This window comes from Mya arenaria, chromosome 10, assembly GCF_026914265.1.
Source record: "Mya arenaria isolate MELC-2E11 chromosome 10, ASM2691426v1".
Lineage (NCBI taxonomy): Eukaryota > Metazoa > Mollusca > Bivalvia > Myida > Myidae > Mya > Mya arenaria.
In genome coordinates this window covers 10245666-10269286 of record NC_069131.1, presented here as the reverse complement: position 1 = coordinate 10269286, position 23621 = coordinate 10245666, and the positions used below count along the sequence as shown (strand labels likewise).

Sequence of the window (23621 nt, the reverse complement as noted above, 5' to 3'; positions counted from 1 at the left end):
TTAGTTCATCAAAACGTCCCAAGGAAAAACGGGTCGTGCTAAAGTGCTGACCAAATTAGCGCCCTTCATAGAAATAGAGTAAGATTGCTGACCACTTGCTGACCGTATTAGATAAAAAATGAACATTTTATTATTGAAATGAGAAGTTTTATATCTCAATTCATTCTGAACATAACAGTGAGTGAGCGAGCGAGCGAGGGAGCGTGAGCGAGGGAGCGTGTGTGTGTGTGTGTGAGTGAGTGAGTGAGTGAGTGAGTGAGTGAGTGAGTGAGTGAGTGAGTGAGTGAGTGAGTGAGTGAGTGAGTGAGTGAGTGAGTGAGGGAGCGAGCGAGGGAGCGTGAGCGAGGGAGCGTGAGCGTGAGTGAGTCAGATAATTTAAATTGAACATTTAACTGAAGATTGTTTTTATTATCATCGTTCGAAGTAGAATTATTGTAAATTGTAGCCTGCTCGCCAAATGGGTATAACCTGATGATGAGGGTAAAAAAGGCTTATACCCTATTCTATTCTCGCTAAAGGAGTACTTAATAAAACATCAATTAAACAAAATACCTCTTAAAAACGTCAGCTAAATGGTCAGCACTTTAGGGCGCACCGAAACTGCACGCACACAGTGGTTGATAATATCCATGTACCGATGATTGTTTTGTTCAGTTATACATATCAAAAATATAGTTTGAGTATATAATTAAAGATAATATCTTATATACTCATCCATATTGATCAGTGGGTGAGCATTTGAAGCATTAATTACGGCCTTGCATAATATATCAGTATATATGAGTGGTAACGTTACTGATTATACTTCAACGATATCATGATCCAAGCGCGTATTGTCCAAAACATAATATTACTCACCTAAGTAAACTTTATAGTCAAATGTTGAAAATGTTGATAAATATCACAAACGCATAGCTTTATACTGTGGTATCTCTAACTGTACATGCGTTTCGTTCTGATATGGTAAAACCGCCCAGATAGCTTATAGTATATGTTAAAACATATTAGCAAAAAATAACCTTACACCGAGCGCGTTAAAGAACCAAGACGAACATTTGCTAAGAGCAAGGTTATCCAAGACATCCTCGTATATTACTATGCACATCCCCCCTCCCCTCTCTCTCACACGCACGCACGCACGCACGCACGCACGCACGCACACACACACACACACACTCTCTCTCTCTCTCGTCCCCGATCTGAATCACGTCTTGTTCAGTGTATAAACGTGCATCTGTCTTGACCGCGGATACGCGTTTACACACCGAACTAGACGTGAACATTTCGTCAGAAATAATACCCTCGATATACTTATGCTACAATTATGATAATACAGAAACAAGAAGGTATTTATTTCGTTGAAGATACCGAAGAAGATTGAAAGGTGATTTCCCTTTTATTGCCTAGAGACGATACGTAGAGTTACAATGGTCATACGGGATTATGTATTTTATGGTGACATGCTAAACTCATGCCGAACCTAGGCCTCGCATAAATAACTGTTAGAAACAACTCGGCACGTCAAATGTTGCGTTTTGGTGTGGCATCACCAAAAAGTTTCAAGTTACTAAGAATAAGCTTGTATATTTCGCGATGAAAAGATTAGAGGTATTGTCATAGCCTTGGTGTTTGCATGGTGGTTAAATTTAAGAACATTGTTCATTACAAGACAGAATATCTCTAAGCAATGACTAAGCTATATGTCGAGTTAAGTTCCTTCATTGACTGACTGATAACTGGTTTATATATACATACATTGTTTTTTTTTTTACTTTTATGGAATAGTACTAACACAGTTAAAATATGTCATATTCTTTTTATACATTCAATCATTATACTTATACTTGAAAACATATTTTCTTTAGTCAGAAGCGTTTAAAGCTTCATTGGGTTTAGAAGAAACACTATCGAGATAGTGTTCGTGAAAATGCAAAAAGAACAAACTTACAGTTACGATAAAACCGCTGATATAAAACGTAGTACACGCGTGACCAGAAACATTAATTAGTTAGGCATCTGTAAGGCTTTACCCGATGACCAATTGAAAACAAAACAAAACGGACAGACGTTGCCATCCGCCCGCGGCTCTCTTGTTGTTATATTTACTGCAGCCTTGGTTGTAAGATATGGACGTGTTTGACTTCAATTTCCATATTATAATGACCAGAAATGGTATCAACATGGGAGCAACTAACACTGATATTTTTTTGTACATGCGATAAATCGGTGGCGGCGGAGGATTCTCCTGGCGGCGGATTGGGAAACCGAGAAATGATATTATACACATGCTGTTGACTCTTTGTTTCAAGTCACGATATTTCGAGAAACTATATTCGTTTCATAATGCCCTATTTTGATAGTACAACACATTGTTTTACCATGTTTTCATATTTCCTCACCATATGTTTTGTTACAGTATCTTGTTTCTTTTCTATTCAAAAGTTTTGTCAAGCCTTATTTTCACATAACACATTTCAGGACGGGCGTATTGGTCCATCCAGATATGAATTTCGGGAAATGTTATTTTACACGTGCTATTGACTTATGTTTCATTTGACGATATTTCGAAAAAAAAATAATGGTTTTAATAAATTCTCTATTTTCATTCAAAGCTAGTGTTACGTTTTCCCTTCATCCATACGAGTTCGAAACGGCCTGTGACTTAATACCTTGACCTTGGACAATACATAAATAGTTAATATTGATGCAAATACTTTGCACAAATTGCATTATTACAGCTATCACTCGAACAATGTCATGGTGGACAGAACAACGTTTCTTACTTTAACGACACAGAGCGATTACTGCGTAGGAGATTTATCTCACGAACAAAACACTGTTCTACCATCTTCTTTTGATTTTACATAATAACAAAGCATGTTAGAAGTGTAAGTTGAATATATACTTTTGATATTATGTTATATACTATTTCTGACCGTCCCATTTAAAAAAATATGATAGAACACATTTATGTTAAGAAATAAGTTATGTTTATGCATGTGGTTAATTGTATTTTTTATGATCTACATCATATTCTTATCTTCATGTATATCATTGATATTTTTACAAATGTGTTTAATCATATGACTGGCATTTAGCATGACTTAACGTTTGGGTCCTTGCCTTTTGCCCCTAACAAGGGTTTAATATTGGAATTTCCTGCTTATCCCTGTATTTTGTATTGTATTATATTGTATTATTGCGACAACAGCGATGGATTCATTACTGGAAACAAATGCCAAAAACATGCTTCGCATCATTCTAATAAAGACACGTTTTAGATACAATCTTGCAAAAGGTTTTTAAAAGATTCGACCAGAACAAAAAAGACAGACATCTATACACAAGAAGGAGCCATCTGAAGCATTGTATTTAGTAGTAAAACACTGGTTTTGTCACGTTATTTATTCAAATATTCAGACTTTTTTAGGAGATTTCCACGCAAGACACTTTCATCGGACACAATATATTTTTTAAAAGCATTTTAGTGTAAAAGTCACTTTAAGTAGTCTTTCACGTAGGCCATGTTTATTACATTGATTTGAATACTGCACATTCTGGCGCCAGCTTTTCCACGATTGTTAAGCAAACAGCAATAAAACAGGTCGATGATTTTCTTTCTTTCTTGTGTGTATGACTGACTTGAAGAAACTCATGGCTTTTTAGATGAGCTCTTTGTCATGACAAAAGAGTAATTTTAGGAACACTGTATACTTGTTTAAATCAACGCCTTTTGAAGTCCAAATAATTATTCACTAATACGTCAAATAGAATGCTCTAAATGTTTCTAAACGAATGCATGTTCACAAAAATAAACATATGGCCAAATACTTCCGTCATTCTTCATGTCTTTTAATAAGGCCTTAACAATTGTTTGATTAGGGTAATATCCCCAAACCTACTATGTAGGGTAGGTAGGGATTCTTCTTCTTCTTCTTCTTATTCTTCTTCTTCTTCTTCTTCTTCTTATTATTATTGTTATTATTATTATTATTATTATTATTATTATTATTATTATTATTATTTTTATTTTTTTATTTTTTTTTGTTTATTTTCTTTTAAATACAAAGTATGTCATGAAGGTATTTTTCGTGCAAATGAGACTGTCTTGCTAAATCACTTCCATATATATTTGTTGCTTAGATATGGATTTTCATTCTGTCAAATATTGATGTCAGAGAGTAAGATGTTTTTGACAATTTCATGTTTATTAGGGAATACGAACTTCAAATAAACTTGTTGGCTAGTTTAATGGCTTTAATACCGACGTATTAAACCAATGCAGTATAATACAGATATTTTTGCTTCTGAACTGACAACTCAATTGAAAAACAAATACATAGAATTGATGTAAATTGAATAGCACAGTTTGGAGAGGGTTAGATGAATAGAAACTATATGTAGCCAAGCAGGGAGTTGAGCTCACGACCTTCGGTATAGATGGTCTTTACAGAAAGTCTGGAGTTCGAATCCTGGCAAGGCTATACATGTTTAACCCAATGTTAAATACATATCGTCGCTTTCGGACGTAAAAGGCCTAACTCAAAAAATCGCTTTTTTCAGGAGATAGAAAAAAAATAAAACAAATAATAGTTTTTTATTGAAAAACGATCATATATAATATAATGTTCAAAATATAGTACAATTATTATAGCTTTGTTGAATTTGTTTGTTTTGCATCTGAATTTTGCAAGTTTTAAGTTAGGTATGTTTCTGTCTTTATTTGCTCGTTTTGTAGTGAGATTTGTAAAATAATGAACATTCATCAAACCCAAATCTACAATAATGTACAGTTTCTTTGCATATTTATTGCACTAAAACAACGTAGTTCCATTTTGATAAACCATATCAATGTTGTCCATGATTTACAAAATCTACATAATAAATGTTTGCTGTTATGAATGCATGGCAAAAATACAACAACAGCAAAACCTTTCAATACTCAATCTTGAACAGAAATAAAACAATGAACAATATAAAACAAAATTAATTAAAACGCCCTATTCTAAGCTGACTTTGCTCATAATTGTTAGAAGAAATCATATCCACTTTACGATAATATATAAATTACATGTTTGTGGTTGGGGGTTAAACAAATTGTTGTGATGTCAACTTTTAAAAACATCACTATAACATACATGTACAGATTAAGTCTTACTTAGACACACACAATAAACAGCATACTAGTCTATTATATTTAAACGTTGAGGCAAAGGTACTTTTTGTCAAAGAACAAACAACATGGTGAAAAACCTGTCTTCAAGTACATGTATTATACACTTACTGGCGAAAAAGGTTTATCGCATATTTGTGTATTCAGATTAACAACCATGTTGTAAGTGCAAACTTCTTAAAGACATCACTAAAATAGTTTAAAAGTCTTACTTAGACAAATACAAATACCAGCAATGTGTTTGAAAATTAAATGCATTTTACGTTTAAGAACAGACAGCATGGTGAAAATCTTGTCATACTTATACACGCACGAAAATATGTTTGTGGAAAAACAAAACATATTTTGTGAAGGCAAACTTCTTTGTGACAACACAATAATAGACGTGTATAGATAAAGCACACATCCGGAGAATCTATAAATCCTAAAGATTGTGGCAAATACGGATATACCAAATGCAAAACCACATTGAAAATAACATGTCTTGAAGATAGTCATAGCAAACTGTTACCACGTCTAAGTATGTAAAAGTGTGTCATAGAAGCTGTGATAATCGCGCGGAATCACAGATTTCAGCTGTTGAAGGTGCTCATACTTCTGTTTCCTAATGGAAAGCGGGTGCCTATACAGATTTTTTACCCTGTCGGAAATAGAGGGACTGGCAACCCTGCTGCTTCGAGGTTTGGGTATATCGCTAAATTCGTCAGAGTGGTTTAATTTGGACGCAATGGATCCGTCCGCATTATATTTCAAAACCCGAATGTCAGTCATCTTTGCACTACAGCCTGGTTGTATGGATGAATAATACGTCAAAGCATTTAACTCATTGAAAAATGTATGGTCTACATATTTGACCATATACGGCTGCTTACCGCGGGCCTGTTCTATGGCTTCTACATAGTTTTGGGGTACAAAAATGGGCTTCTTTTCTAAACTGCGTTCAATTACGGAGTGTACAGAGTCACACTCCATTTGTGTATGACCCCTTTCTAAGTATTTCTGCACCACCACCACATTGTGCTTTGTTGCAAATAATAGCAGGGCGTTGGACATAATACAGTTTCTGTTTTGATATGTACATCCATCACTGTAAATGATAATTGTTTCGACAATCGAAAGATCTAATGTCTCTAAATAATCAACTAAACACGACGCAAAACAATTTGCATTTAGTTCTCCTTCTCCTTCATGCAAAAAGTAGTTTGTGGCACTTGCCGTTGTCATGTCATATATTGTAAAGTTATGGCAATATAGTTTCATCTTGTAGTACAAGGAGCTCGCGTTCAACTTGGGACATACTTTGTAAGTCAATGGTAAACAATTTCGTTGTTGAATCGTGCTTCGCCTTTTCTTTGTCTGCCTGATTTGCTTCTCTAGCTTCGTTTTTCTTTAGAATGTGGGCTTGATAAATGTCTTCGTATAGATTATTATATTTTCTTAAACCAAAAGACGGACCTATTAATTAACCTTACAATGTAGATATGAAAAAGTCTTTGAAGACAGTGATTCCCGTCTGTTGCTTTTATAACAGTTACTTTTATGGAATAATCTATTATCATTAATGTTAATTAAAATGGTAAATTAATATATATATTTTTTTAAACTGACCGATATAAAAAATAGTGTTATCTCACATAAACCTTTTCTTCTGTTCTTTTAAACATGAGGGTTTCAGTACCTCTTCCTCAAAAAAATATGTATCAGCTAATAATAGGGACCTTAATTTCAGATAACAAGCAACATTATGTTCTGCCAAAGGGCCTGGAACAGGGTTGTTAACTATGGCGCATACCCCATTTTGTTCTAAAGATATTGATGATAGACATTGTGAATAAAAATATTTGGTTCTGTAGTTCTAAATTATTGCATTTTAATTAGTTGTTTATTTAAAAGAAAATGAAATCGCAAAAAAGTCTGAGTTCGAAAGCGCATTGTCGATTGGATAGAGGCATATCCAGAACCAATCAAATACGTCGTTACAAACGATGCTTTCATCCGCGTTTATTTCCCTTTGAAGCTTTTTTTTCGCTGAGGAATGAAATAAATCGCGGACGAATAACAAAAGTGTTATGGGAATTGGAACAATCGTTAGTGCCAGCAGCCTATTTTTAGGTAGGATCGGGTTACCCGAAACAAACCGAAACTTATTTACGCCTGACCGTCGACATATACGTAAGAAATGGGTTATAGGAGTAATAGGAAGGATACAACGTCCTCTAACTGCTGGAATTCGATAAGCTGTTGAAATGGTATGAATGAAAGAAATGTGTAGTTTAATTACATAGCAATAAAAATCCTGGTCTAAAATATGAATCAAACAGGAGCTTCTGTTGCATTAAACATGCATACTGAATGCCAATTGTACGTTGTGAAATAATGGAATGAACTTTATCAATTGTAAAAACAAACTTTAAATACATGTGTTTAGTTTGCTGTAGCGATAGTGTTTTTAACCAAAATGTAAGTCCTGGAATGTGCGGTAATACTATACTCACCATAGACCACTAAGCCAACCTTTAAATGTTTGTTAATATGGGTTTTTACATCTGAACCAATCAGAATGTATTTATAGACGACGTTCATATTTCATAAAACGCCTTTTTGCTTAATATCTTTGTTTGAAAAACGCAGATAAGAAACTTAGTTTGATACTTCCGATTGGTAACAGTGTAATACTATGTTTGATTAAACTTTAAAATAAGCTTTCGGTCTTTTTGAAAAAAAAATAACCGCATACATTTTACTTCGCATCATTTAAAAAGAGTTATGTGAACTATTGTCTATTTATGTATATCATTATTTTAGGGGCATTTAAAATTAATATCACACGTTGAAGTGAATATTTTCTAAATTACATATTGCATAAATTACTTAGTGTACTGTTGGATTAAAGTTGATTTTCGAAACATTGCACAGAGTTTGTTTCTTGCATAATGAAAACGGGATGTCTTTGAATGAGGGAAGTGTAGAACAGGCAAAGATGCTTAACTCAGTTCTCAATGCATATAACAGGGAAGCTTACAGAATTCCATCCTTTTAAAATTGCATGACGTCATAGATGACGCCATCTTTTATGCATCAAAATCATCACAGTACAACCCTTTCTGTTTTTTAGATGCACTCTTACTCCCAAATAAGATTTACCACAATTAATAATATTGTTTTAATATTCCAAAAAGGATGAATAAATGTCCTAAACAATGGTTCTTATGAAGGATATGAGTTTGATTTTAAATAAATGAGCATAAAACACGGTATTTCTACCTTATGAGATTATACCATTTACCAATCATTTAATATTTTTGCGCTTTCTGCTGTTAAATACACGGTTACAATCTTGTTATCAGTAATTAATATTTTCCATAAATGCATTATTTAGTAGGTAGTTTAAGTATTATCAGTCAAAATTTATAGTTTTTTATACATGTGTATGTATTGATTTTGAATAAGAGTGTCACTTTAAAGTTCATATATTGTTTAGAATATTAACGAACTGTTTAATTAACATATTATGCAAGATAATGTTTTTTATTTAAACGAGTAAACATACATGATTGTAAATACTGTTTTGTTGTTATATATGGGGGCGGATCCAGGATTCCACGTTAGAGGGGGCGTAATTTAGGGGCGTACCCTTTTTACTTGTGCCCCTCCCTTAGAAACGAAATTTATTTGGTGTAAAGTGTTGGCAGCGGGGTTCAGTGGTCCTCCCCCAAGAAAACTTTAACAATTTCTAGTCCGGAATGGTGATTTTCGGACGTATTTTATTACTTTTCTTCTCCTATATTGAAATAAAAAGTAAACTTGGCCGATTTAATCCGCTAGTGAAATAGTTGAATGAGTTGAAACTAAGAATGAGGATTGACCGAAGTATTTTTGTGACACTATGTACCAAAGATAAACCATTGAGATCACTGCCAGGAGCCAATTTTGAAAATAACCTTGTATTAGCGGCAGTGTAAGTAACAGGGATGGAATTGGAATTCTGTTTTCTCAGCGATTGTGCGGATATTAGCGTGGAATATGCAACATAGCGCTAATCACTGCCAAACGGTATTACTGTTATTTCTAATTGAAAGTGGTTATACGAGTATCGTTGTTTCTAATATATGAGATAACTGATGAAGTCAGGTTAGTTATGTTAACTGATTGTTTATTACTACCGTCAAAATGGAGAATACTGTTTATTAAACAAATATCAACAACTTTCAAAGAGATACCGATAAGAGTTCGTGCGGAATAAAAGTAAGTATTTTAGATATTTCTTAACCTACAATTCATTAACCGTTGTACATTTTAATTAGTTGCTTGAAAGGATTGAATATCTCATAACATTTCATGATAATGCAATAAACCACGCCAAAACTGATGATTAAGAAAAATACAAATTATATTGTTGTGTATATCTACATTATTTACAGTATGAAATTATTGTAATTTATAATCATCATATTAAACTGAGTTGTGTTTGTCGAAGAAATGTATGATAATGATAGTGTGATTGTATGTTTTGTATGTTGCTTAATATGTAACTTTGGTATATGTGTTTTTGTAATACTTTTTGGGTGAAGGCCATGCTGGAAATAAGTAGTATGTCTGTAATGATTGTACACTTAGTATGTAACCTTCGATAAATAAAGTTATTATTATTATTATTATTATTATTATTATTATTATTATTATTATTATTATTATTATTATTATCATTATTATTATTATTATTATTATTATTATTATTATTATTATTATTATTATTATAATTATTATTATCGCTCCTGTATTGTACTATTGACTGAAACAGCTCAACATGTATTATTAAAGAATTTTAAACTTTGTGTTGGTATACCCGTTTAACTTCAAGTTTCAAGTTTCAAGTTTTATTTTCAAACAACTCAGTTCATATAACATGACAGCATGAGCATGTGAAAAAGAAATACAGCAACACAAACTTATAGTTGTTAAGGAGTATCATTATACATTTAAATGGTTCGGGAAAGATGGATTAAAACCTTCCGCTCCTGTTTAAAAAAGTATGATTTGTTTTCGTTTTCTCGGCCAAAAAACTACGAACAAAGAATAAATTTGTGTAGCACAATATCAACTGTTGTTTAGTTGTGCGCCTGTTTCGAAAAGCAAGCATCTGGGGCCAATTTAAATTAAATACCTTAATCGTAAACCTACCGTTGCTAAAGAGCGCTCAGGTAGACCAGTGAAGTGAAGAATCTAGCGGTAAATGTCTAAAAAATACAATTGGGTCGGGTTACCCGACCCTACGTACGAAATCGGTGCCGACCCTACCGTTTTTATAGTCAAGTCTGTGTTTTAATATGTAGTTCAAACCCTTTTACGCTTCATAAACAAGACTATATTAACACCATTCTTCAATGATGACAGTTACGTTCTTATATATAGCCCACTTATAAAAATATAATTATAAAAAGCCTACCTACCCTACAAGTTTTTGAAAAGGATGTTGCCCTAATAAAACCAATTTTTGGCCTTCACTAAAACGGGGGACCTGAAGTAGAAGTAATATTTTAGTACTATTTCTAAACGATTTTTAATTTCAAAGATAATATTATTTCGAATACTTCAATGAAATGAGATGAAAAACGAGCATGTAAAAGCATTTTCATGAACGGATTCCTACGAAATGTCGTTAGGGCCATCGCCTGTGGATTTATTAATCTGGAAAACGACAGTACGATGATGATAACACGAATAATACGATGATGATAACGCGACAGTACGATGATGATAACGCGACAGTACGATGATACTAACGTGACAGTACGATGATGATAACGCGACAGTACGATGATGATAACGTGACAGTACGATGATGATAACACGAAAGTACGATGATGATAACGCGACAGTACGATGATGATAACGCGACAGTACGATGATGATAACGTGACAGTACGATGATGATAACGCGACAGTACGATGATGATAACCTGAAAGTACGATGATGATAACGCGACAGTACGATGATGATAACGGGACAGTACGATGATGATAACGGGACAGTACGATGATGATAACGCGACAGTACGATGATGATAACGTGACAGTACGATGATGATAACGCGACAGTACGATGATGATAACGTGACAGTACGATGATGATAACGCGACAGTACGATGATGATAACGCGACAGTACGATGATGATAACGCGACAGTACGATGATGATAGCGCGATTGTACGATGATGATAACGTGACAGTACGATGATGATAACGCGACAGTACGATGATGATAACGTGACAGTACGATGATGATAACGCGACAGTACGATGATGATAACGCGACAGTACGATGATGATAACGGGACAGTACGATGATGATAACGCGACAGTACGATGATGATAACGTGACAGTACGATGATGATAACGTGACAGTACGATGATGATAACACAAAAGTACGATGATGATAACGCGACAGTACGATGATGATAACGCGACAGTACGATGATGATAACGCGACAGTACGATGATGATAACGCGACAGTACGATGATGATAACACGAAAGTACGATGATGATAACGCGATAGTACGATGATGATAACGTGACAGTACGATGATGATAACGCGACAGTACGATGATGATAAGACGAAAGTACGATGATGATAACGCGACAGTACGATGATGATAACGCGACAGTACGATGATGATAACGCGACAGTACGATGATGATAACGCGAAAGTACGATGATGATAACGCGACAGTACGATGATGATAACACGAAAGTACGATGATGATAACGCGACAGTACGATGATGATAACGCGACAGTACGATGATGATAACACGAAAGTACGATGATTACGCGACAGTACGATGATGATAACGTGACAGTACGATAATAATAATGCGACAGTACGATGATGATAACACGAAAGTACGATGATGATAACGCGACATTACGATGATGAGAACGTGACAGTACGATGATGATAACGCGACAGTACGATGATGATAACACGAAAGTACGATGATGATAACGCGACAGTAGGATGATGATAACGTGACAGTACTAAACTGCATTAACGAAAACACGATATCACGATAATACGATGGTGAAAACGCGAAATAACGACGGTTTAAAAACACGATAGTATATCGCATTATCATCTTCGTACTGTCATATTATCGCATTTTCGCTATCGTACTTTCGCGTTTTCATCATCGAACTGTCGCATTTCCGTTATCGTAGTTTCGTGATTTCGCATTTTCATCATAGTACTATCGAGTATCGCGTTTCAGATAAACACATTCATAGGCGATGACCCTAATGGCATTCCATTTATTTCGAAGATTCCAGCTTATCATTCCATATAACAGACGTTTATAATATAAACTTTATATAGATAATAAAAATCACTGCGTGGTTCAATAAGTTTTATAGCTGACCATATTTAAGGACTATCCAATTCCAATACATGGGATGATCAATTTCAGACTTATTACGCTTATGATCATCTGCAGTGTGTACAAGTAGACAGACCTTTACCCCAAACAGATGCTGGTTTTAATACCAGTTCTCGATGGAATTTCTATCAGATGTCGTATCATAAGAAAATGATTATAAATCTTTATCCCAGGGGATACATTCATACGCAATTCTGAGAGTATTTCTAACCCGCATGCGAACTATTACACCCTTGTTGGCGTTAATCGCATTAATTCAATAACAGTATAGTAAACAACATAACCTTGAAAGACGACGTCAACAATTATAGTTATGCATATGCCTATTTCGCTTATTTTTACTAAACTATTTGAAAAGGAGAAAAACAAAACAATGTGAATTCAGCGAATTTGCACAAATTGGGCATATATAATTTGCATTATACTCGATTGATTATTGTTGTCTTACTTCCAGTCATTGATGCTGTGTACAATAGTACTTAATTGTTTGTATATCTGCACTGTTATATACATCTTATGTTTTATATGAAATTATGCCCCATATAACGCCGATATGTAGCTCGATGGGCCGGTTGTAAAACTATTCATTATGAAATGTCATTATGCTACGTACGCCTATCACTATAATACACAATTTACTTACTTTACACACTCTACTGAACTTGTTTTTATAGATATTTGTTATTTATTTGTACTAACAACCGATCGTTATCATACACGTAACTCTCCGCTCTAGACCAAAACGTGTTCCCCTGCTTTTCGCATTCCAAACAGGGCATTTAAATACATTAGTGTTCATGCTCATTTCCTCGTCAATCGGATCGTTGGACGGATTCATCACATCATCGAATAACTCAAATAGAAGAACCTTGAAGACCAAAAATCCATAAAGCAAAGTACCACCAGCAAAAATGCCATTTAGTAATAATTGTTTTCATTAAGTGGTGTTTTAAAAACTCGCGCATGCGCAATGGCTATTATAGAGGCATATCGCGCTCAACACTAAGAAAGCTAGCATTAAGTATTATTCTTCTAACACTTACGGTTTTATATAATATTATTATTGTTCGGAGAGCAACGGTCGACTGTATTCCTTAAAGAAAACTTTGGATTAAAAAGCTGTTTTTTGTACTTGAAGTCTCCTAATAAGAGTTTTAAATCACGAAGTCGCAAGCAGGCATCTAACCTTTATAACTTCATGGAATCCTGAGTGACTGTTGATTGGAATCTTATTCCACAAGTTCTATAGTTTATGGTTTCTATTACTAGTACTATAAATGAAGGAAACTATCGGCGCTTTTGTTGATACAGAACAAGTGTCAGTTTTAGTTTCAAGGGTTTTGGCTGTTTGGAAACTAAAATAATTCAAAACATGTGCATGAAGTAACAAACGAACGGTTTCGTGTACAGTTTCAACAACATGGTCGAGCCTTTGCATAAAGCCATTTTTTCTGATTTTTTTTTCGAAACAATGATACCGCAGATGATCGTTTGCCTATTTTAAATAATACATGATGCTTTAACACAAGTGTTGGATCACTGTCCGCAATGTTGTGTTTTTACAGTGAACTGGTTTTCGGATGGAACGAATCTACGAAACTGCCTCCGGACGGAGTTTCGATAGTTTCCAAAACCAGTTTCGTTTTTCGTAAAACAAACGATCAAACTAGTTATCATTTAGTTTGAACGTTTTAGTTTAGAATACAACCTAAATTTTAAGCAAATGAAATTGCAGCTGGGCAATCATTAAGTATTAGACTTAATCATTAAGAATTCCGCCTTCTGCCTCTCATTCGATACATACTTACTGCGTCAGATTTTGCGTTGCCAATGTACCAGCCAATGCGTTTGTATTATAAGCCAGTCGACTTGAAGATGACTTGAAGTAATTTCTTAATGATAAAGAAGGACTCCTTCGCTACGCCCACTCCGCCCACTCCGCCCATTCTTAATCATAAAGAATAAACTTCATGTCTACCAACTATAACTTGTGAAACCGATACCAACAAAAGCGCCCTATGAACGCCCGTCTAAGTTTAATTAATATCCGATTAATATCGACATATGTACAGTGTTATTGACACGGATGATTAAGGGTGATGTTTTCGTTTAGAAGCAGTTCGCTGAGTTCACTTCAAACAGTGTGAAATGTTTGTAGAAAGTCGAATGAAACGTCTAGATGGATAAACATAATCGTGTATTTGCGTGGAATTTTTTGTTTGCAAAAAACAGCTGTTTAGGCTGCATATTATATGGAAACAGGTACCGGGAAGTTCTCGATCATTTTGGCATGTTGGATGCTAAAATTACGTAACACGATATAATATTTATGTATTGTAGTTTTCTAATATTCACCAAACGGGAACCAATCATTGACCCTTCAACCTTTTAAAATCGTATATGCAACCTGCCGTATCATTTTCGTTACCATTGCTGTTATGAATATAAAAGTATGAATTTAAAATGCATATGCGTATTATATTTAAACAAAACATAGTGCGTTTTTCCCCAAACTATTCCTGAATGACGTTCTGCAATGTCAGAGCCAAAATGATAATTCATATTGTAACCTATCAGTGGAATTGCGCTGATTTTGAACACATTGCTGATAACGGACAATTCAAGGAACACCTGTAAATGCTAATAAACACTAGGAAGGTGGGCATATTACTGGCTATGTTGATATCTAAAAGAACTAATTGAACAATAAACATTACTAAACTTTTCCTCGCGGATCGAGTCTGATTTTGACTTCAATTTAAAGTGTTATTAACCATTAGGTCACGTGGATTTACCTTTTTGGAGAAAAAAACATAGTGCGAGTTACACACCAGAAACACCCGCTGACGTCAATGGTATATAACCGGTTACGTTTTTGGTGAACTCAAAAAGTTATCGAAAATGTCTATGGATTGGTCAATATTTATCAAATATTAACTTCTTACAAATCAAATCGTTTTAACCAGTCAACTAACCATACTTTACACTATGGACAATCATTAAAGTTTTATTATAGTGGCGGATCCGTGACTGGTAGTCTTATCGGAGTTATCGCCGAATGGGCAAGGCCCGATTGCGAGTAATAATAAGCTTACACATCACCACTGCAGACATATTCATATGATTTTATTATAAATTAATATTGTTTGTTGTTTTTAACCAATATTTAATCAAACTTCCTAATGAAATAAGACGAGTTTAAAAGGCTAAACTTATTTTATGCCATAACTTATTTTGGAAAACACTGTTTATATACAAAAACGTCTTTATTCTTTATCGTGGCAGCATCGACACAATTTGAAATAGTTTCGATATCACTATATTAACTGAATACTTAATCGTTTAGATTGTCAAAATACTTATATATTTTATTAATTTACATTTTAATAGACTTAATCTTGTTTGTTTGTTAAGTTGTAAGTTGTAAATACATTTCCGAAATGGCAAAAATATATAATCATACATCAATGTGAATACGTAAATTATAACATAAAGTCATTTCAACATTCTTTGGTCAATGTGTCTAAGCAGACTTAAAGGGACTCGTTCATGTTTTTGGACCCAAAAATGGTTTTTCCGGTAAGCATCTTAAAACACTTATTGTATCATCATTTAACTCAATAATATCGAAATTGCAGAAAAACTACAATTATACAGTAAAACTGCGATCGCTCGATGACCGCGCTAAAAACTTGAGTGATCCGATGTTTCGAACGACCCTAGTTTCCCTTTTAGTCCATTATGAAATTTCTTACAATGTATTTACAAAGTCTTCAGTTTAATTACGCACGTGAAGTATAAAATGAATATTGTTTTAGTGGGGTGCAAACCGACGCCGGTAAAATCAAGAAAACATTTAAAAAACTGGTAATTTCAATCAACCAATCACACAACAACAAAGCCGTTGTTAAAGCTAATGCAAATTGTTGTCGAAGATGATGTTTGAGCAAATATCAACATTTTCTGAATTGTTTCAGCTTTTAATATCTTAGTTTAAACACTCCTAATAATTTGCCACACTTTATTTCGTGATACAAAAAGTGCATTTTACAAAAAACACATGAACGAGTCACTTTAAGATGCAATTTCGGAACAAAACAACACTCAACTGTCATCTTTTATGGAAAAACCCGATTTGGAGAAGACAAATTTCTGGGAATGCATAAAATGACAGTTTGACATTTAGTTATGATGTTATTACTACATGGTAATTACACTGCACTCTATGTGGATATTTGACATACAGTGCTACTTGTTGTGCAATGTGTATTGGATGAAAACCCTCCCTGTGTGTCATGTTGTGTCGGATATTGTCGGAATTACGCGTTCAAAGGTATTTCTTTAGCAGCTATTTATATATATATTTAAACATATTTCCGACATTATATTTTACAGCATTGAATTAAAAGACTGGCATGCACCAAAGCAGTAAGTTTCTAATGGCTGTTACTTTTTTTAAAGTGACATTCACATGGATTCCCTGCTGACGACACTTGTTCTTAAAATGTGCGTTCATTAATGAATCGAATAAACACAAACCAATTACGAACAGATACTTGCTTGAGCAGAAACGCTTACAAACTATTCAATGTCATAATTAACGCTTTTCGGCATATTGGAGCATTTTTATCCTCAAATATTTACTGTCTACTACTTTTATGAAAACTTGATTGTGAAAGACAGCCGAATGATGATGTGAATCACCCTCGTGTCCGTTTAAGGGTAAAAACCAGTACTTACGTCCATTTTGAGTGGCCATTGGAAAGAGCTCCTGGTGGGACATGACCCCACACCCTCACTTATTTTATATATTTTTGGATACTATTTCACTTATTTAAAGATTTCCTTCTGCCTTATACCATGATTCACAGTATTTTTCGCCACATTACACGCAAAAAATCAAACCAAAACCAACGTATTTGTATACCCTTTAAGCTTGAGAACGTTTGTAAATGGTGTAGCAATGTTTGACTGGTCGAGGTAATAAAACATGCTTTGAGCTATCTCCTCACTTATTATCTATTGTACATTATATAGATTACAGGCTCGCAGCTGAATGGACGCAAAAACGCAGTTGCGTAATGAAATTTTGACAGGTCGAAGTTTTTGTCAAACAAAAAACCCCGAATTTGAAATAAAAACCGAAGGAGGGTAGGCGGTGAAGGGGTTAGGCATCGATCTGCACAATCCCAAATTGGCCCTAGCTACGCGCCTGGATTGATTGAATGCACTGCCATAAACCGTAATATAATGCTGAATCGAGTCATGTCAGGGAGAAACATATAAAACATATCATTTTAAGATTTTAAATCAGGCAAAAATACAAGGGTGCATTTTTTTTACTTTGACACGGGCGGCTCAATAAATTGCGTTAGAGGGGGCGTAACTTAGGGGCGCAACCTTTTGACATACGCCCCTCCCTCAGAACCGATAGTATATGACATCAACTGTTTGCATGGGGATTTGGGGTTACACACTCATGAAAAATTTGGCAATTTGTAGTCGGAAATCAAGCATTATGAGCGTATTTTAATTATTTTTTCTCCGATATTGACATAAAAAGTGAACTTGGGCGATTTTAGAGGGGGCGCGCGCCGGGTTAACCCACCTCTTAATTAACTAGTGTATGGAATAAATTATATTTTCTGTACAGTCCATGCACATTTTCTTATACAAGTAAAGCATAATCATAATTCACACCTACCATTGCAACGTTGCGAAAAATTAAGTGACAAAGATTCATGTCATTCGCAAATAAATCTGTGTTTGATTTTCATTTTTAAAGCTGAGCATTGAAATTATACAAACCTATTGTATTATTTAACAAAATGTCTCGCTGTCATTCAAGACACCTTAAAACATGCTTCATATCTTGTGAAAATAATGAATTAGTACACCTTTCAAATGTTTTCCCCTTGGCTCGTCACATTGAATAGCCAGGTTGATCTGTACAATGTATTATTTTAAGTATGTATAGACACTTTAAAATCTCTCATCTTTAACTAGTACCATCGCGAGATTAAAGTACGGACGGGTGTAATTGCTTGTGGATGGATTTGTTATAATTGACTCCTTAGTTTTGTTAGTCGTAATTGGATAAAACTACAGCAACACGAGTTTTATCATTACTAATTTAAACGCTTAAAGATTAAGGTAAGGTTAAATATTTGGATTATTTGAACGGTTTTGTTCGACTATTCGAAGCATAAGGAGAACCTCTTTGTCAACGGTTAGCAACAACAACAATAACAATTACCTTTATTTGCCATGGTTACATTTGTTACAACAGACTATAGGTTCAATAGCATGGAAGCCGCTTTCGTGCAGTTATCAGTCATGAGCAACACACTAAATACGTCACATACCCGTTGATATGATAAAGCTACAAACCAAACCCTTTCGATGTCGAAAATATATTGCATGCAATCTGCAATTCAAGTGACACTCTTATTCAAAATTAATATATTCACTTGTATGACAAACATTAATTTTGAGTGATAAACCTCTAACTACTTACTAAATAATGCACTTACGGAAAATAGTAATTACTGATAACATGATTGAAACCGTGTATTTAATAGCCGAACACGCAGAAATATTAAATGATTGGTGAGTTATAAAATATTTATATAATCTACTATTGTCCCATAAGGTAAACATACAGTGTTTTCTGCATCTTTCTCTTAAATCTAACTCGGTTTCCTTCATAAGAACCATGTGTTCGACATTTATTCATTCTTTTTGGTATATTAAAACTATTGTTTTAATTGTGGTAAATTTTATTTGGGAGTAAGAGTGCATCATTAAACATACTCTCAATATTCACCATGCACTTGACTGCATAATATGGCCTGACTGAACGTGTATATACCAGGTCGAAAGAGGTCCAGCGCACTTTCCCGTCGGCAGTATTGATAAAATCGTGACTTATAAACTACGATTGTTTACAATAGAATACATGTATTTAGTATTGAATTATACAAGTTATTTCTGCTGGAAAGAACTTGATCAATAATTACGACAACACACGAAGAGCGTGATCCTGTAAAGCGCGGTAATTAATTAGATAAAACGCGAAACCTCGATGATCAGGATACCAGTGGCTAAGTTCCGTAGCCAAATTGCAGAAAGTATTTTGCCAACAAGAACCGTCTTAAACATTTGATGAGATTATTTAAAGGTAAATAGGATAACGTTTACTAGAAATGACGTATTGTTACTAAACGCCTGTTCGTGACAGTGCTGGAATATAATTTAAGCTATCGCACGCGATCACCTCTTTATCAGCCTCTTTATTGTAATGGTTCATTGGCAATTATACAATGGTATTAGTAATTCTTAAATATAACATTTCTTTTCAATCTTAAACATGAACATGTGTACCGTGTGAGCTTAAAGTACGGCAGAAAATACGACGTTCTTTAAACAGGGGCAGTTACAGGATTTCGTGTTAGAGGGGCGCACTTTGGGGACGCAACTACGAAAGTACGCCCACTTCCGAAATAAAACGAACAGTATAGTATGGTTTATTGGGTTAATTGAGGCTTGAGGTCGTTTGGACTGGCAAATTAAGCCGTTTAAGTCTGCAATAGTGATTTTAAGTGCATTAACTGCATATTGCTAAACGGCTGTTCACATGAAGAAGTAAACTTGAAAAATTTAAGAGACGGCGCGCGCCGGGTTTGCCCCTTCTAAATTCGTTCGTGTTAAATAGCATACAAATATTAAATGAACACATCACAACGCAAGTTACGTGGAAATATGCACGATTTTCGGCCTGCGTGATTCATAAAGAAATGCAGAAAAAAACCCGGTAGAAATGCACTTCATTTCTCGGAACACTGTATCCTCATAAAGTACCTGGGCACTGAATGTTCTCTTGTAAAGCTATCGACATGCCATCTGCCGTTGTCAGTCAGTCTAACCGCTTACCCCTCGAGAGAAGCACGAATACTTCATAAAAGAATACTTCATAACCACATAAACCACTATTCATAATGAAGAGAATCATCTATATAAATTACAAAACTTTTTCATTCGTCGTAACAATGTGTACGAATCAATATGTAGAATTTTGCAAGCACAATCGTCATATGCAAAAAGAAAACAGTGACTTTGGGTCGTTATACTTAAGAAGTAGAAATATGCTGATTGTGCCTGTTTTTATGATTGTGTTCGATTTATTTCTGTCCGTAACTAAAAACTTAAGAAAGTATGCAAAATATGAATAACTATTTGCAACGAGGGGGTACATTATATTTATTATTGCATCATATTTTTCTGTATAAAGATCTTAGATATATAATTGTTGAAACGTATTAAGATATAATAGCTGAACCATTTCATTCCAACTTGCTTTCCTTTTTCATTTTACTAAGCGACAATCTTGAAATAAAATAACATTAAAATGTATTGTGTAATAACACGATACACTAACATGATAATATTCTTTTGCCATGATTAAACGAAAAAAAATGTTCCATGTGTGAAGTACATATAATGCGCACTGCAGGGGCCGATTTCTCGAAACTTCTTAACTCTGTTATAACACGATTTAGCTCAGATCACTATTTCTGTTCTTCTATAATTTGGGAAAAAGTTACATTTTTGGATTTGTTTTTACTGTTTATTAAATTATTTTGACTGATAATCACGAAATACTAAGTTTAATTTATCAAACTAAGGATTAATTTAAAAGGTTATATAAGCTACTTAAGTCTGTTAAGCTTTCGAAGTTTCGAGAAATGAAGGCCGGATGTTACATTTCCAGTTAAAAAAAGTTAATTAAATTAAATTTGATTTTTATACTTTCAGATCATTCTCCAAGACCTATCAACAATGACATCAAATATCACAAACAAATCTTCACTTGAGCTGCAGACTCCCGGGAGGAATCTTTCTCGTTACGATGGCAACAATACCATTATCACAGATGGCCCATTCTTCGACCAAATGAACAAGGAACAAATGGAAATATTTATTTACCCATTTGTGCTCGTTATAATATACATGGTAGTTGGGTTTATCGGAAATTCTATAGTTATCTACATTTTCACCGCGAAATGGAAGCTTACCAAGACAACAGTATTCATCCTCACTCTCGCGGGAGTTGATCTGATGTCTTGCCTTATAAACATGCCGACAGAGGCAGCCATTCTATGGAATCCAATCAGTTTTGATAACGATATTATATGCAAAATATCTCGCTTCACGACCTTCATAGCGTCCGTGTCTTCGTCATTTGTCTTAGTAGCAATTTCAATAGATCGCTATTTGATGGTATGTAGACCGTTTCTAGGGAGAGAGCTGGATGTCAAATACGCCAAAAAGACCTGCTTTGTGGCTGTTCTGTTAGGACTTGTGACCACTTGGCCTTCATTGATATTCTATGGCACGTTCACATACCATGATAAAGTAGTAAATTCTTACACAAATGAATTGGTTACTATTGAAACGAAAACCTGCCTCATATCCAATTTCTATGTTGAAAATTATAAACTGCCCGCTGGGTTTTACTTCTTTCTGTTTGGTGGACATGTTATAATGTTTGTAATACTGACCATGTTGTACCTGCTAATTGGACGGAGTCTATTCATGTCAACGGATGGTGGGAAAGTAACACAAGAAAAGCGCCACAGTTTGAAGTACTTTGGCTTAAGCATAGTGTCAGCATTTACTGGCACCGTGCCCAACAGCCCGAATGACAATCGAGACAAGTTGAGCTTCGGAGGTCGAGGATCACGGGCAGTTTCATTGGAAAATATCAACAGAATTGAACCAGGCCCCCGACTACCAAGTCCTACCCAAAGGAGAAGCACAGATACTTCAACGACTGTTTTAGTAAATGACAATACCACACCACAACCCAAAACTGGTATGGATCAATTCACTAAAAATGATAATGATATGAATAGTAAGCAAACTAAGGAAGGTAATCAGACACCAGAAACAAGATCAAACGATTGCCTTATTAAGCTAGACAACGGGGAAGTTAATAGCCACCTAGCGAACAATAGGGACAGTAGTGGTACGAATGTTAGCGTGTCGACTTCAGATGACAGTAGAGATACAATTGCTAATGAGGCTTCCTCAAAAAGAATGTCTGCCAAGCTTAGATTGGACATGGACAAAGTCTTAAAAGGAAACCGTTTTAATAATAGTGCTAATGGCCGATTGACATCGGGGTCAACTGCGAGCTCTCTCACTCTGACCCCATTGTCAACTACGACACCAGATAGTGTTAGAGCTATTTTATACAGGAGCCAGAGTGTGGAAAGTAGAGCACGGTTAAACCGAATTATCGCGGACGAATTGAGGCACTCCGAGGTGAAAGAGTTCAGTTTGCGGAGTAATACATTAATGATGCGGATGGTCACAATTGCGTTTGTTATCAGTTTCTTTCCATATTTAGTGATCGTGACCCTCAGATATTCAAATCCTGATATTCCAAACAAACTAGGCATAGCGGAGCAAATTGCTTATCACGTGTTCTTAAGGACTTATTTTATAAATTCCATGATTAACCCTTTTATCTACGGGTTCATGAATATGGAATTTAGAGCGAAATTGAAAGAACTGTTTTGTGCGTTTTGTACAAAGTACAGTTTTCGATCTCCAGTGAATATGTGATAATTACCATGATGCTTCTAACTATTCCAACAGTCTGTTAAGTTGGCATGCTTCCTAAATGCTATGTCGATAGGCTTGATTTATTGTAACATACTTTTTAACGAGAGAGTAATTACCGAAGCAGTTAAATTGAATGCCTCATTGTGCAAATGCATCTTTGTGTTTGATAGAAGTTTTGCAGATTTTCAGATGAAAATAAACAACTGTATTTATGGGCGTGCGTTTAATTATCTAATCATTTTATGACATGAAACGCTTCTATTCGTGAATCACTAACATTGTTCGCATATTGAAAGTGCTATATTTACTAAATTGAATCACATGCGACTGTTTACCCTGTATTGTGATGCGTTGTTAGTTGCATAAAATATTGAAATCAT

At 34.8% G+C, this 23621-nt stretch overlaps 1 protein-coding gene across 3 annotated transcripts; it reads left to right on the top strand.

Annotated features, from left to right (window-relative positions):
- The first annotated feature begins 9158 nt into the window (after window positions 1-9158).
- On the top strand, window positions 9159-23621 carry LOC128206220 (uncharacterized). 3 transcript variants are annotated; one of them, XM_052908545.1, is made up of 2 exons: window positions 9159-9418; window positions 21427-23621. In XM_052908545.1, exon 2 carries the CDS (start codon window positions 21451-21453, stop codon window positions 23239-23241), a length of 1791 nt encoding a protein of 596 aa, XP_052764505.1. In that variant the 5' UTR covers window positions 9159-9418; window positions 21427-21450; the 3' UTR covers window positions 23242-23621. The 3 variants fall into 3 exon arrangements, with proteins under 3 accessions (XP_052764505.1, XP_052764506.1, XP_052764507.1); XM_052908546.1 differs by lacking the exon at window positions 9159-9418 and adding an exon at window positions 16891-16945; XM_052908547.1 differs by lacking the exon at window positions 9159-9418 and adding an exon at window positions 18640-18765.